This window comes from Passer domesticus, chromosome 9, assembly GCF_036417665.1.
Source record: "Passer domesticus isolate bPasDom1 chromosome 9, bPasDom1.hap1, whole genome shotgun sequence".
Taxonomy (NCBI): Eukaryota; Metazoa; Chordata; class Aves; order Passeriformes; family Passeridae; genus Passer; species Passer domesticus.
The window spans coordinates 35,580,121-35,594,329 of NC_087482.1; the positions used below are offsets into that span (position 1 = coordinate 35,580,121).

The 14,209-nt window shown below is 40.7% G+C and overlaps 1 protein-coding gene across 2 annotated transcripts in view; it reads left to right on the forward strand.

Annotated features, from left to right (window-relative positions):
• CHCHD6 (coiled-coil-helix-coiled-coil-helix domain containing 6) overlaps positions 1-14,209 on the forward strand; it is a 109,074-nt gene that overhangs the window by 3,358 nt on the left and 91,507 nt on the right. For both annotated transcript variants that reach the window (XM_064432726.1, XM_064432725.1), the window contains exon 4: positions 780-906. In XM_064432726.1, coding sequence (XP_064288796.1) covers positions 780-906 — 127 coding nt within the window. The remainder of the gene's footprint in view (positions 1-779; positions 907-14,209) is intronic.

Genomic DNA, 14,209 nt, shown 5'->3' on the forward strand with positions numbered 1-14,209 from the left:
AAGTGACAGGACGAGAGGAAATGGCCTCAAGTTGTGCCAGGGGAGGTTTAGATTGGGTATGAGGGAAAATTTCTTCACTGAAAACATGGTCATGCACTGGGACTGGCTGCCCAGGGAAGTAGTGGAATCACCATTCCTGGAAGTATTCAAAAGGCCTGTGGATGTGGCACTTGGGAACACGGTTTAGTGGTGAACATGGTGTTGTTGGGTTAATGGTTGAACTTGATCTTTTCCAACCTTAACAATTCAGGGATTCTATTCTATGATTATGTTTTAATACCTGAGAATTCCCTTTGAAGCCTTTTTCAATTCAGGGCTGCTTCTCTTAGTGCTGCTGCTGCATGCATTTTGTGTGGTTTTTCTTTCCTGTGTAAGAGCCAAAGAGCAGCATTGTCAGCCTGGCTGACACCTTTTATTGTTGTATGTCCCTTGATCTTTTCCAAAGCAGTGTCTATTTGTCTGGCTAACTGCTTTCTATTTTCACTGTTTTCAGGTGATAATTAAGTACTTAATAGAACTAAATATAACTCAAGTATAAGCTTGTGTGGTGCTATGCCTGCTGTTGTTGCCACAGCTGTACCTCACTGGAATTGCAGGTCATATTAAAAGTTTGTTGAGCTTTGAATTCCTGCTGATGATGGGATTGTGAGCAGATTTTGTGTCAAAGAGATTCTGGATTTGTGTTTTGGCTCTAAGCAGGAGTACTCCATGACAAGCCATGACCCTTTTGTTGGCAGAAGCCTGCTGATGACCCTCCCTCTTTTCTGATGCTCACACAGGTATATGGAGGAGGAGGCACTGGTCCAAGAGGAGCTGCTCCGGCTGGCCAAGAGAGAAAGGGAAGCAGCCAGTGAGGCCAAGGAAAGGATTGGCATTATTGAGGAGAGGCAGAGAGCAGCCCAGCTGGTGAGTAACAAACCCCCTCCTGTGTTTCCAACCTGCACAGGCTAAAATGGCTCTGCTTGAGGGCATTCATTTAATGTCATTTCTGTGATGAGCTTAGAAACTTGGGTTGAGGCTGAAACATTCCTCACCTCACTCATCACTTAACATTTTGACTTGCAGCATGTCACTCCCTGCTGCCAAGGCATGAACAATGGCTGTGCTGGGGACAGCAGTGGCAGGGAGTATGGGGTGTGTGTATGTGGTCCTTGTCTAGCTACAGAGAACTCTTTTTCAACTCTTAAGTGTATGAAATAAATGTTTCAATATATACAGGATCAAATTCTGCAGACCTGATATATCCTGAGACTTTGCTCTGTTTTTTTTTTTTTTTTTTTTTCCTAGGGTATAATAGTGCATGTACACAAGTTAATAAAAAATGAATGTCTTCATTTGTTTGAGTCTTATAAATCTGGTAACAGAAGAACTGTTATAAAACTGTCAAGTTTGTAACCTTTGTAGAAAAATTGTAACCTTTTGAAGAAAGTCTAGGATTGATTTTTAGGGACCGGGAAACATAAACCCTTTTTTGAACACACCACTGACTCCCAAACCAATTTCTTAGTGCCCAGCAGGCAGACTTACTTTTGGGAACTTCTTGCTGCAGCTTTTGCTCTTAGTCAGGCTCCTTGGTGTTATGATGACCCATTGGGTTGCTGTCATACCAGTGCTGGAGGCAGAAGTACAGTGAGATGAGGCTGAGTAGAGCAAAAGGCTTTTATCAACAACTACAGTACACTGGGATTGTCATTGGTGCTTATTATTCACATGGTACTGTTTTATATTGTTTTCTTTTCCATACTGCCATTCCTATGGTGTACTGCCTGTAACCAGTGCAGAGCCTTACTGGAGCTGCCACTTTTTCCTGGCCTGCAGTGGTGTCAGGGTGTGACAGCCAGGTGCTTGCCACAGTGAGATCAAACTGCCCATTCATTTAGACTATGCTGTTAAAACTTTGAGAGAGCTAGACCAAGAGACTTCTGCTTGCCTGGTGCATGCTGAAAGGATGGTTTAGGGAAAGGACAGACTGGAGCATGGATAATCTTTATTGTGGTTCTTTCATCCTACTGATCTGTAGCTTAACCAATGTATGATTGATTCAAGTGAAGAATCCTATGAGGTTTGAGTTTGTTTGGTTTTTTTTCCTATATGCTGAATGATAACAGGCCTGGTTTACCCAGGGAAAATGTGAAACGTTTAGAGGTTATAATATAAAGATATTTTTGGGGACTGAATAAATAAAATTATGTAAGATGGTGACAGTGGTTCAAAAAAAAAGGTCTTTGTAGCTGCAGTCCATCTCTGGCAGTGATCCCTGGCAGCTGCTGATGGACAGCATGAGAACACAGCAGGTATATAACAGCATTTCCCACCTATACCCTTGCAAATTCTGATGTTCTAAGACTTAGGGCTTTGAAAGCAAGAGTTTGTATTTTCACTTTGGTGGTTAGCAGTCTTTAAGGAAATTCTCTTCTGTGAAGTGGTCTGTTTGTGGTTTTGGACCCAACTGTACTTCGTCTCTGTGATAAAATTTGTGTATGATTGGATTGGTGGGTGTCTGAGATTGCTCTCCTGGATGGATGCAGCTTGTGAATGGCTGCTGTGTGGCAGGAAATTTCCTCTTGGCAGATTGGATTCTGACCATGGGGTGCTGGATGATTGATGAGCTTCAGAGCAGTGATATCTGAGGCAGGTGACTGTTGCTGCTGTGCAAAGGACATCTGGGTCAGCAGGTGCAGTATTAACACTCTTTTCACTAGAAAGAGAATATTCTCTTTATGAATGCAATTAACTGACTTCTGTAAGAGCAAGGAGAAGTTGGTGGATTTGTTGTCCAATCTAAAGATGTGACTTTGCTCAAAGTAGAGCCCTGCCCTTCTGCAATGAGGTGGAGTGTAATCCTGGATAAATGTGGCTAGCAGAGTCGTGGAATATTTGTGAAATGAAAAGAGGACATTGCTAAAATGAGTTGGGACCTGACTGCTCACATACAAAAGTTGTTTTATTATCTGAATTAGCTTTCAGTCCTGTAGAGTTGCATACCCAGATATTATATACTTGATGCTCTGTAAAAATCTGATCAGGGTCCCCTTGTGGTAAATAGTGACCATGGTGTGTTTTCCCAGAATGTGGTGAAAGAATGAGAAACTGTTACATTTCATTGCTCTTTTACTATCTCTTGATCAGTCATAAATTTAGGATCCTTAAAAAATGGGATAGTCTAGTCTGTCCTTGCAAAGATGAGGGCAGAGCTATTGTTTATCAGCTTCTAGATACCTTCCTAAAAAGGAACTGTTGTGGCCAGACTTAAATTATCCCTATCAGACTTGCTTTATCTCAGCTGCTGTTTCCTTTTGGGCATGGTTACCTTATTGTATTGACTCAGTCCTACTCAAACCATGTCTGTCCTTTGTCTTCTAGTGTTATCCTCCTTTATTATGAATAGGGCTTGAGTGTTTCTTGCTCTTCTGGTTTTTAGCCCCAGCAAATGGGGAAAATACTGGGTATGAAGTGCTCGTCCATGTCTTGTGTCAATCTTCTCTTTCAGAGATTTAGAAGATAGTAGTGGAACTCAAGGTATCTAGGGGTAATCCAGGTGCAGATAGCAATGGAAAGTATCTGCTTACATTTATAAGGGAGAAATTTCCAGGGTTGTTTTTGTTGTTGTGACCTATTAGGGAAATGAGATTAAAAATGGGGCAACTCCCATGAAAGCAATAACAAATGAATAATTTGCTTCTTAAGCAGCACTTAATTTGGTAAAAATTGAAAACCATGCCACATATAATTAGAAAGTTTTATTCATTTTTCTAGTATTTGCAATAAGATCTTGAGCTGCCCTGTGCTCTTAACATATCAGTAGTTCAGTGATTAGTAGCTCTTTTTTGTACTGTTGTCTGCAGCAGGGCTGGAACATTCCCCTGTAACCATACCACTTGTATAAATCCAAGTGCCATAGCTGTATTTTGAAGTGATTTCATTGTGGTTGTGCTGAATGTTGCATGTCATTTAATCTGTTCTTTATGGCTTTCACTCACTGACTTTTATTATTGGAAATATTGCTATAAGCACTTCAGTGTTATTGTATGGTGCACACAAAGAGAGGGTGGACTAGAATTAACCTTTGATGTGGGACTTGCTGTCAGCTTCTGGGGCCAGTTACTTGATTGTTTATGGGGCAGGGTGCAGATCAAAACTTATTTTATTGTGGTTTGTATATTTTGTTTAGCTAATCTTTTCTCCTTCATGTGTACTGGTTTCAAGAGGGATTTAGAGTTAAGTACCTGGGTCCTTTTCTACATTTTTGTTGTGACCTTTCTTTTTCTTTTAATGACTTTGAAGAAGGCACTTAGCTTCTAGATTCCTTAGGTTTTGAGTAAAACTCCTTACAGCTTTAGTTTAAGAAGCAAAACAGCTCTGTAAGTAATAGTGCACCATTGACTTTCCTCTTTGAGTGAATATGGCTTTTTCATTAACCCTGGGGACTGGCTCAAATGGAAGTAGTCTGCTAAGCTGCTGTAGAAGAACTCTCCCCAATTTATATTAGAGATAAAATGTTTTGTTTGTTTGTGCAGCACTGCAGGATCATGGTGCTGAGTGGACTCTCTGAATAATTTAATGCTGTGGGTACTTACAACACAACAAGGATTATATGTACAGTATTTCAGAGCAAGGCCTAGGGTGTTTAACTAATGCTGGTGCTGTGCCTTAAGTCTCATGTGAAATACCCAAGAATTAACACAGCTATCTTTAAATCCTTTTCTATTTCTAGCATGAGGAACTTGCAAAGTTGTCAGTCAAGTTATTTAATTGCTTGACTATGTTGTGAATACTCTCACCATTCCCCTATGTGAGAAATCTTTCCTTTTTCATTTCCAATTAATCAAAACCTCTTCTCTTAACTTCTCAGTTCTTTCGGGTTTCCTTTTTTCCCCCCTCCTTCCTACCAATAAAGGAAACTTTGCAAACAAAGCTGCTCTTTTTCCTCCCTTTTGCTTTTGTAATTTCTGAAGGTTGAGCAGCATGTGCAGCATATGCATCAGGAGCCTCTTGGAGCCAGTGACTGTGTGCCTGATGGTTTTTGCTGAAACCTTTAGGACAAATCAATGTGGAATGGGGATGGATAAAAGCAGAAGCTGGGGGGGAATAAACGCGATTAAGCGAAGACATCTCATTACTACTCTAGAAAGGGAGGATTATAACTTATAAAATAGGAGGATCTCATTTAGAGGCCATGTGCACTTGTGTTATCAGGACAGAGGGAGAGCAAATAGAATAAATGAAATTAATACTTTGAAAAGAAGCATTACCCGGATTTGAGCATTGAACTAATATGATTTGTGCAAAGCCCTGAAGTTCTTATCTCCATTAAATACCCCAAGGATAATGGCTTTGTCAGAGTTATTGACCAAAAGTTGTCGTCTTCCTTCTCACTTTGAAAGAATGAGTTCAGAAATGGGGTGATGGTAGGACAGACTTTGCACTATGACCAGCTGTTTCAGGCAAGACTAATGGGCACTGGCTGCTGTGTGAAAACACACTGGGCAGAGAATTCATAATTGCTGGAAAGTTTATCCAGCAGTCCCTGATGGATGATTTGCTATTCCCAGTGTTTCTGATCATGTCTGCTCACTGGCTTGCTGGATGGCAACCTTTGCTTTCTGGTGGTTTCAGCATTGGACTGTTGTGACTAGTATGGCTCAAATGGACGTGAAAGGAAATACAACAATATGGGCTTGTTTCAGGTTGCTTCACAAGCTGATTATAATTGGTCATAGGCTGTTGAATTCTTTCAGATGATTTCTTGCCTAGGTATGATGTCTTTGTTTTTCAGAGCCTCTCATCTCTTCTCCTTGATTCAGGAAAGATGGGATGAAGGAAGAATGCGTGATTGGGAATGCCTTTGATCAAGCAGTGGGTTTTGATAAGGGTGTCACCTTGTGAGTGTGGCATTCTGAACTCTTGGGCTTTGCTGTGGCGTACTTTGGACACTTCCACTCTTGATTTAGTGTATATTTGGCTGCTGACATTCTAACTGGTATGTTTTCTTCTCCATTTCAAAGAATGTGGAAGTAAAACTGCTTAAAATTACTGAAAACAGCATAAACAGCCAGTTCATAGATTGCTACGATGGAGGAGAATTTTGGTGTTAAGGAGTGATCAGATATTTTCTTCTTCACTTGTGAAAGGGATGCAGGAATGATCAAATCAGCCCATTTGTGAAAAGTTTCCTTTATATTCCTGGTAACTGATGAAGCTTTAAGTGAATCTTGTGGGGTTTTTTGCTGTGAATTGCCCACTGTTGTTGATCAGCGTCAGCAGTAGATGCAGCTGAGCTGGTACTGAAGATTGCTTTAGAAACTGTGCTGAACATGATTTAGTTTGTGAAGGCTTTCATTTGCTTTGTGATAAGCTGGGGATCAGCTTCATCCTGGCTGATTAGCCATAGGTAAGCAATCCTAGATTAACTGGGGTTTTGTTGTGTGTAATCTCCTAGCATTGTGACAAGCTGTAGTGGCCGGATGAGGCCCAGCAGTAGCATGGTGCTTGTTGGAACTGTGGCAGTGTGGAGCCATCAGTGAAGTGACTCTGCTGGTTTCAAGGTCACGTCTCTATTGTCAAAACTTCTATTTTTTTTCCCCTCCCTGTTTATTTGAGTTGATGTAATGAAAGGTATTGTCTCTGTGAGCTTTGCAGCATGGTTTGGAAACTGCTCACCTCAGGGACAGTTTATTTGGTCCTGCTGGCTCTCCAGCTAAAACACAGCACGCTGAGCTGATCCCTTCCCTTTCTAAAGCTGTAAACCTGTGTGTAAAAAAATAGGTTGGTTCTGGGAGGTGAAATGGCTAATGCATGAGGTTTGGTTTCCTGGCTTTTTATTTTCTATAAATACTTCTTGATTAAAGTTTTTTATGGGTGAAGCAGAAAACATTAATTGAAATCTGAAAATATGGAGGCTTGTTTTAAATAATATTGGAAAACGAGCAAAAAGCCTCTCAGTTTGATTTTCATTGATATTGCAGTTGTTAGCAACAAGTATCTATATGTGTTTATGAAAGATACATTTTTTTAAGATTGCTTTTTATGTTTTCTTTAGAAAACAAGTGGTGCATTTAGTTATTAGAATCTTTTTTCCTGCCTACAGTGTGGGTGACAGCAGTTGTGGGGCAGCACCTCCTTGTGAACATGGTTTGCTGTGGTTTGGCTCTTTGCAGAGCATTCACAGGCTGTGTGTCAAACACCCAGACCTGCCCTCAGTGCCTGCAGAGCCAGGTGGGCTCCTAACCAGGTTAGCAAGAGTGGCAGTGTCTTGGGCTAGAAGTTGCAATGCAGTTTTTGATTGCTCTCACTAATTGACAGCTAATTCTTTCACTAATTAAATAAAGTTGCCTTTTAAATATGTTGATACAAGTGGAAAGATGTATTTTTAGGTTTGAGACTTAATGATTTGTTACCAAATGTTGCAAACTATTGACAGGAGGATTTAAATAGCTTCAGTTCTTGTGCCTTGTGTCTCTCTCAATGTTGTTGTGTGAGCCTGAGACACTCTTCCAGACTTTCTCCTGAAGAAAATACATTAGTATGTGGAGACTTTAAAATTAGTGTCTGTTATTCTATAGTCTCAGGCCAGAACATCCCTCCTTTTCCCTACAATTGGGCTCCTCTTTCTCTGCTATCCTCTACTATAAAAGTATATTTCTTCAGTGAAAGAATTACTTAGTGAAACCATTAAAACATTAAACATTAAGGGATCCCTATAGAAAATAATCTTGAAGTGTTAAATGGTGGACTTTGGAAAGGTTTGCATTAAATTTAAGCTTGGCATGGTGAGGATCTATCTACATGCCTTCTACCTCCAGCAAGCTAATAACTTCTGTTCTCTGGAGCATCAGTGAGGTCTAAATTTAACTAAAGCAATTTTGGAGAGTGTGCACTACAATAAAGGCAGAAATTGAAAACACAGGCAATGCAAAAGAGAACTTCCTCTTCTCTTGAGGGAAGGAGAAGGTGTTACCTGGTTAAGGGTAAGATTCTGCCTATGTACTGCTTATTTTCCTGCTACTGCTGCTCTGATTTGTCAGACACTTATAGCATTTTTTAATAACTTCCAGTTTCTGCAGCTAGTCTTTTATCTCCTGACTGAAGGTTAATTTGTGTTTGGAGAGTTTTTGCGGATTTCAGCAGCTGATGGTCGTTTGAGCTTCTCATTTTTGTAGTCTCTTGAGCTAAGAGACCTTATCACAAGGTTGGCCTTTTTTAAAATCCAACAGCTTCAACAAATTGAAGTTGTCTGGGGTGCTGCCTACTTCCCCTGTCTTGCCTTCAATTTTCCATGCCCGTATTTCACACTTTTTTTTTTTGTCTACCAAGTTTATATACTCCACAGAAACTTCTTCAAAATGCTTTTGTTCTGACTTAGGGTTACTGTAAAGCCATTTCATCATTTAAGAAGTAGAAGATAAGATTAGCCTTCATTTTCCCCTATGTATAACTACAAAATATTCAATTCCTAAAGAAATAGGAGAATAATATCTTGATATTTTTCTGTGACTGGTCCAGCAAAACTAGTACTGAGTTTTCTTATTCTGCTGTCAGACTACTGTGTAGTAGAGAATTCTGCTCTAATTTACAGCTCATTGAGGTGGGGGATAAGCAGCACAAGACAGGCCCAAAGGCCATTCTGTATCTTAACTGTTCCATGGATCACCACCTCTTCCATGCACTGTGGTGTCCCAGTTGGAATCACTGCATTCCACCCCTTCATCCAAATACAATTTACTTTTCTCAAGCATAGGTAAATTACAGATTAAATTAGCAAAATCTTCAGCTAATGGGAAGATTCCTGATGGGTTGGAATGTATCTGTGTGATAGCACCTGTCAGTGCACAGCACAACTGGCATGGGTATTCCAGTGGGAATGCACCAGCTGCTCATGGTAACACATGGGCTTCTCCAGCTGCCAGAGCCAGGCCCAGCAGAGCAGGTGTGTCCTGGGCAAGATCGTGTTTCCTCAAATACACTGTCTTCCACAAGTCCCAGTACAAATGGCTTTGTGGGATGATACTAGTAGGTCAAACTGAGACTAAATGGTATGGTCGGAGTAATCAAAATAAATACTGATGTAACTTTTTATTTCTCACCTTAAAGAACAGTTAAAACGAGCTGATACTGAGGTTTTTTCTAGTTTGTTTATTCCCTCTGCTCCAGTTGGACATCCTCAAACCTGCCCCAATTTGCTGATGTTTATTTTAATTCTTGCTCGCTTCTTTCTCTCCCCATTTTTTGCTTTCCCAAAGCTGCAGGACGGTTTGCTCCTGCTGCCTCCCCTCGTTGCTGGTGTTATCAGGCACGTGTGCAGCGGGTGAGATTGCAAACGCCGCCGTTCTCCGGGATCCTGAGCATCAGACAATGTTTTACACGGCGTCCCATTCTCTAGCTGGCTGGTTGGACATGATGTTGGTACCTTATCTTCACGCTGACACACACTGGACATTAATAGAAATACATTGCTGAGGCACATGTGTGGAATTTCAAGCAGCCTTTCTAGCTGTGCTTTAGATAGTCTATTGTGTGCTTAACCTCTTGGAAGAGGTTTTGATGAGAAAAGCGTGATGTTAACTCTTGGGTGGCTGGCTGGACTCCCTCAGAGTTCCTTATTATAGTCAGCATAATATCCTCCTAATTGAACACTGCTTATCTGTTTTGGAGTTTCAGCAGGCTTAAACTTATCTTTCTATGACTAGTATTCCTCCTTACTAATGCAGATTTTTAGGGAAGAAATAGCTGTGTTTTGCACATGAGGATGAGGTAGGAAATATGTTGCTGCAGAAGGAACTGAGTTGCCAGCACCTTCATGTAGCTTTGGCTAAAGTCTGTCCCTTTATTCTTTTTGGCTCTCTGATTGTCGTACATCAGTGAAAAAAATGACCTGGATGCAGCTGCTTCTATTTGCCGGGAATTCTTTCTGCTTTTGGAGCACATCAGAATTTTTATTGTTTTCTTTGTGCTGTATCTGTATACTTTCTCTGCTTGTTTGCTGTGGCCATCTGCAATTATCTGTATTATTTATGAGTGCTGAGTAAAACATGACGGAAAGTAGCTGCTTAAAAGGGACTGTACTAAGGGAAAGGAAATGAGCTGATGACTTTGATTTTTAGACAATGAAAATAGAACACCTGCAAGCTTGTGAGGAAGGGAAGGAATTAGAGCTAGCTGTATTTCTTTTTCCTGCCTCTGCATTACATAGGGGGTTTAGAGCCTTTTAGCCTTCAAGACTTTGTGATAATAGGCAAACTTGAAGGATGATACAGTAGGAATCGAGTAAAAATTGATCAAACAGACTGAGCAGGGCTATGTATAATTACTGTCTAAAATAAAAAAAAAAAGCTTAAAAAAAGTTTAATATTTACTTGAATAGAACATTAAACTAAGGATACATTTGTTAAATAACCAGTGCTCTTCCAATTAGGACTGAGAGCTTGCCATTTACATTCACTGCATCTTCAGCGTAATGCTTTTGCTGTGGAAAAAGCGGTTCACTGACTGGTGGATGATTTCAAGCCCCTTTATTTTTTCAAAGATACAGGTTCATGTCTCTTCTTTTCTCTCCATCCTCTGAGCAGAATGGATTTGTTCCTTGGTTCATCTTGCTGTGGCTGTAATTGGCACTGTCAAGCTGAGACTCTGGCTGCCCCCCACCCCCAGCTTCCGAACTTCCAATGCACAAAAGGGTCCTTACAAAAGCTGCTCCCTTGCCAGCTGAAGACTTGAGTAATCACTCATTTTTGTATTTTCATATGATATTCTCTCCTAGTTTAACAGCTAAATGTGGAAAAAGGGGCATTGGAAATAAAGATATGTTAAAAAATGCCGAACCAAAAGAACCAAACCCTCAAAAACAACAAACCACACAAAGCAGTGCCCTGAAAAAAAAACCCAAATCAGAAAAGCTCCTCCCAAAGCAACAATAACAACAATCACTATATCAACTGAAAATAAGCTTGCATGTTTCTTAAACCCTTTTTCCTAATTTTTCAGCATAAAAGAATTTCAAGTACAAAACTTGAAAAAGCATGAGAGCTTTAAACTGCAAAGCCAGCTACAATTTTAAAGGTAATGAACATCAGTCCAGCCTATAGTTTTCTATCATTTAAAAAGTTGTCTCCCCAGCTGCTGTGCTGTTTCCTGTTCAAGACTCAGCATTTTGCAGCGTAATTTTTCAAAGCTTTGTGTTACTGAAGGTTATCATAGAGTTCTGTTAAAAAGCTGCTTGCCTGTGATTTCCTGTTAAACAGTAATCTGCAAAAAGAGGTGTTTCCATGGTCAAGTAAGATTTTGATACTGTTCCTTTCCTGGGAATAGAAGTGGGATGCATCAACACCCTTTCCCATCTGATGACTGTTCAGAAGCCACCTCTTGGGTCACTGCCCTTGTTCCAAACTGTGCTGAATGTCTAAATGCAACGTCTAAGCTGTTGCCAACCACTTGAATTTTCTTTTTTTCAGACTGGTTTAGAAGTAGTCCATCAAATTTCATGCATCTGGTGCAAAAATAAGAGTTTTCATTGTAATTAATCTGGGTGGATTGTCAGTTTGTGCCCAGATTAAGTGGGGACCATTACCTGTACTTATGCTCCAATGTCATCCTGCCATAGCAGGCTTTTTTTCTGAGTTAATAAGGGGTATGGTAAGGTACCTGCAGGGAGAGAAGCACTAATGGTCTTAGCTGCCATTCTCCTCTGTTCTATGGGACTAATGTGGTTGATAAATACTTCCCTGCCTCAGGCCTTGCAAGTGCAGGCTGCTCCCTTAGGAAAGAAAGTAGCTCAAGGCTACATGGGTGTTTTCAGGTGAGATGGAACCAGCTAGAAAGAAGAGATTTTCTGCAGCATAGAGGAATTTTAGTCCCTCTTGTTTTACTGTGAGGTATCTTGGTGAGCAGGTAATGGTAGATGATAGGCTTTTCTGAGCACATGCACATGCAAGCTTAGGAAAAATTTTACCTTTTACCTGTTTAAAAGTTACATCTTCTTCTTGTACAAGAAATGTATCTTACCGGGGATTCTAAAACTGTAGCAAAAGTTCACATGTTTATAAGACAGAGTAACAAACTTTCATGTAATCAGACTAATTTCCTCTAGTTGCTTGTTGCCCAGCAGATGTTGCTGTTGAGCTTGGTTAGGCCCCACTGTGCAGGTCATCCACTCATCTGCCTATTTTAAGAGCTGTGATGCAGTGATTGGGAGCTAAGTTTCCTCCTTGAAAATTCATGTCATCTACTGCTAAGTCAATACACTGTCCAGAAGCTTAAGGTACATCTTGTGCAGGCGTGTGTGTAAATAAATAAATGATATTAGAATGTCTTTTTTGACCCATGCATTATGTTTTTCACTTCATTACTGACTGAATTATTGTCAAACTTTCTGCTTTCATTACCAAAGCAGTCTTGATAGCTTGGTTTTTTTATAATTATTTTTGAGGGAGAGTTTTTTTTTTGGGCTTTTCAAGTGAGCCTTTAGGATGTGGTGGTGCAAAGGGAGTCTGATAAACAATCCACAAACAGCATATCCTCATCAATATCCCTTTGAATGTAGGATTTGGGAAAATCTATCACCTGCCTCATGCAGAATCTGGGAGATGAATTACATTTCTTATTTGGGGTCAAACCCACTGCTCAGTCCCGCAGCTGCTCTGTGTATTGATCTTGCACCAACAAGCACATCTGTGCTCTGCTTTGCAGTTCTTTGGGGTGTGATTCTCGTTGTAATACCCTTATTTTGGAACTAAAATGTGTTTAATGTGCACCTCAGTTGCCTGCCAGCGATGATGCCTTTGCTGAGTTCATACAATTTTCCAGCAGTGTCGAGAGCATTTGGAAAGCAGCAGTGAGTATTTCCTGAAGGTGGCACTGAAGGGACACCCATGAAGTCTCCTTTCCAGGGGTGGAGCAGGAAGTGCTGAGCCCTCAAATTGCTTGCATACCAATGAACTGTCTCAAAGTTTTTGCTTGTTTGTTTTCCTTCTGACTCTAGGTTCTCCAGGAGTTACCATAATATTTTTCTGGATGAGTTTACACTGAGTTTTTGGAGTTCATTGCTTCCTACAGAAACTGCAGAATCACGGAATGGTTTGGACTGGAAGGAACCCTAAGGATTATCTAATTCCAGCTGTCCTGCCATGGACAGGGATTTAATTCTCTAGATCATGTTGCTTGGGGCCCCATCCAACCTTGAAAGTTACTGAGGATGGGGCATCCACAGCTTCTCTGGCACAACCTATTGCAGTGCTTCATCACCCTTTGAGTAATGAATTTCTCCCTAACATCTACTTTAAACCTGCCCTCTTTCAATTTAAAAACATTGCCCCTTGTCTGTCATCATTTGGAGTTGTGAGGCCACTGTGTACTGAAATAATTCACAGCTTCTGTCTTTTATTTTCTGACCATGCTGCCTGGGGTTCTCTTTCCTGCTTAATGTACAGATCTAGAACTTGTGCCATTGCTGCCTGCTCAGGCTGCAGAGGGGAGGACGAGGCTGTTGTGAGGACAGAGCAGGTTTTCACACAAATGGTGTGGCATGTTCTCAGCCACCTCTGATTGCTCTTTGTTCTTCAGCTCTCCAGTTGGTTTCTGGTAGTGTTTTTTGGAGGGGCAGATAACAGCTGTTGAGAGCGAGTCTGGTTTTGGAAGTGGCGGAAGAAAGTGGCAGATGCTGTCCTAATGACATCCCATGTTTGCTATCAAAACAGAGATTGCTTTCTCCATTCCTCAGATCCTCTTTAGGATTCCCTGATTTGACCTACACCCTGGCCTTCTAATGAGGTACTCTCCAAAGCTTGCTCTGTAAAAATTTCCTGTTACATCTGTGTCTCTTTGGCTCTGACTATCTGTAATTAGACTGTGTAGACTGAGAAGGCCAATAGTGAAGAAAAATGGAGTTTCTCTGAGCAGAAGTTTGAAATTATCTGCAGTGCTTTTGTAAAGGTAGTATTTCAGGTCAGTCTTTACTGATATGGTAAGTTTCTGACTGGTTTGAATAATATGGAACTTAAAAACATAAAGATGATCTAGCTGGCCTTGGCTGAAATGAATTATTGCTTTTAGCACAGAGTCTCTTTTGAGAGAGAAGCTGGTGGTTGACTGGAATTCCTGCAGATTCTTAGGGAGGAGATTTGTATCTTTTCATCTGTTTTCAAGAAGGAGAAACAAGTTATAAAAACCACTTAAAGGTTCAGTTAAGATTTATTCTGCCTGCATAACTGCCTCCCAT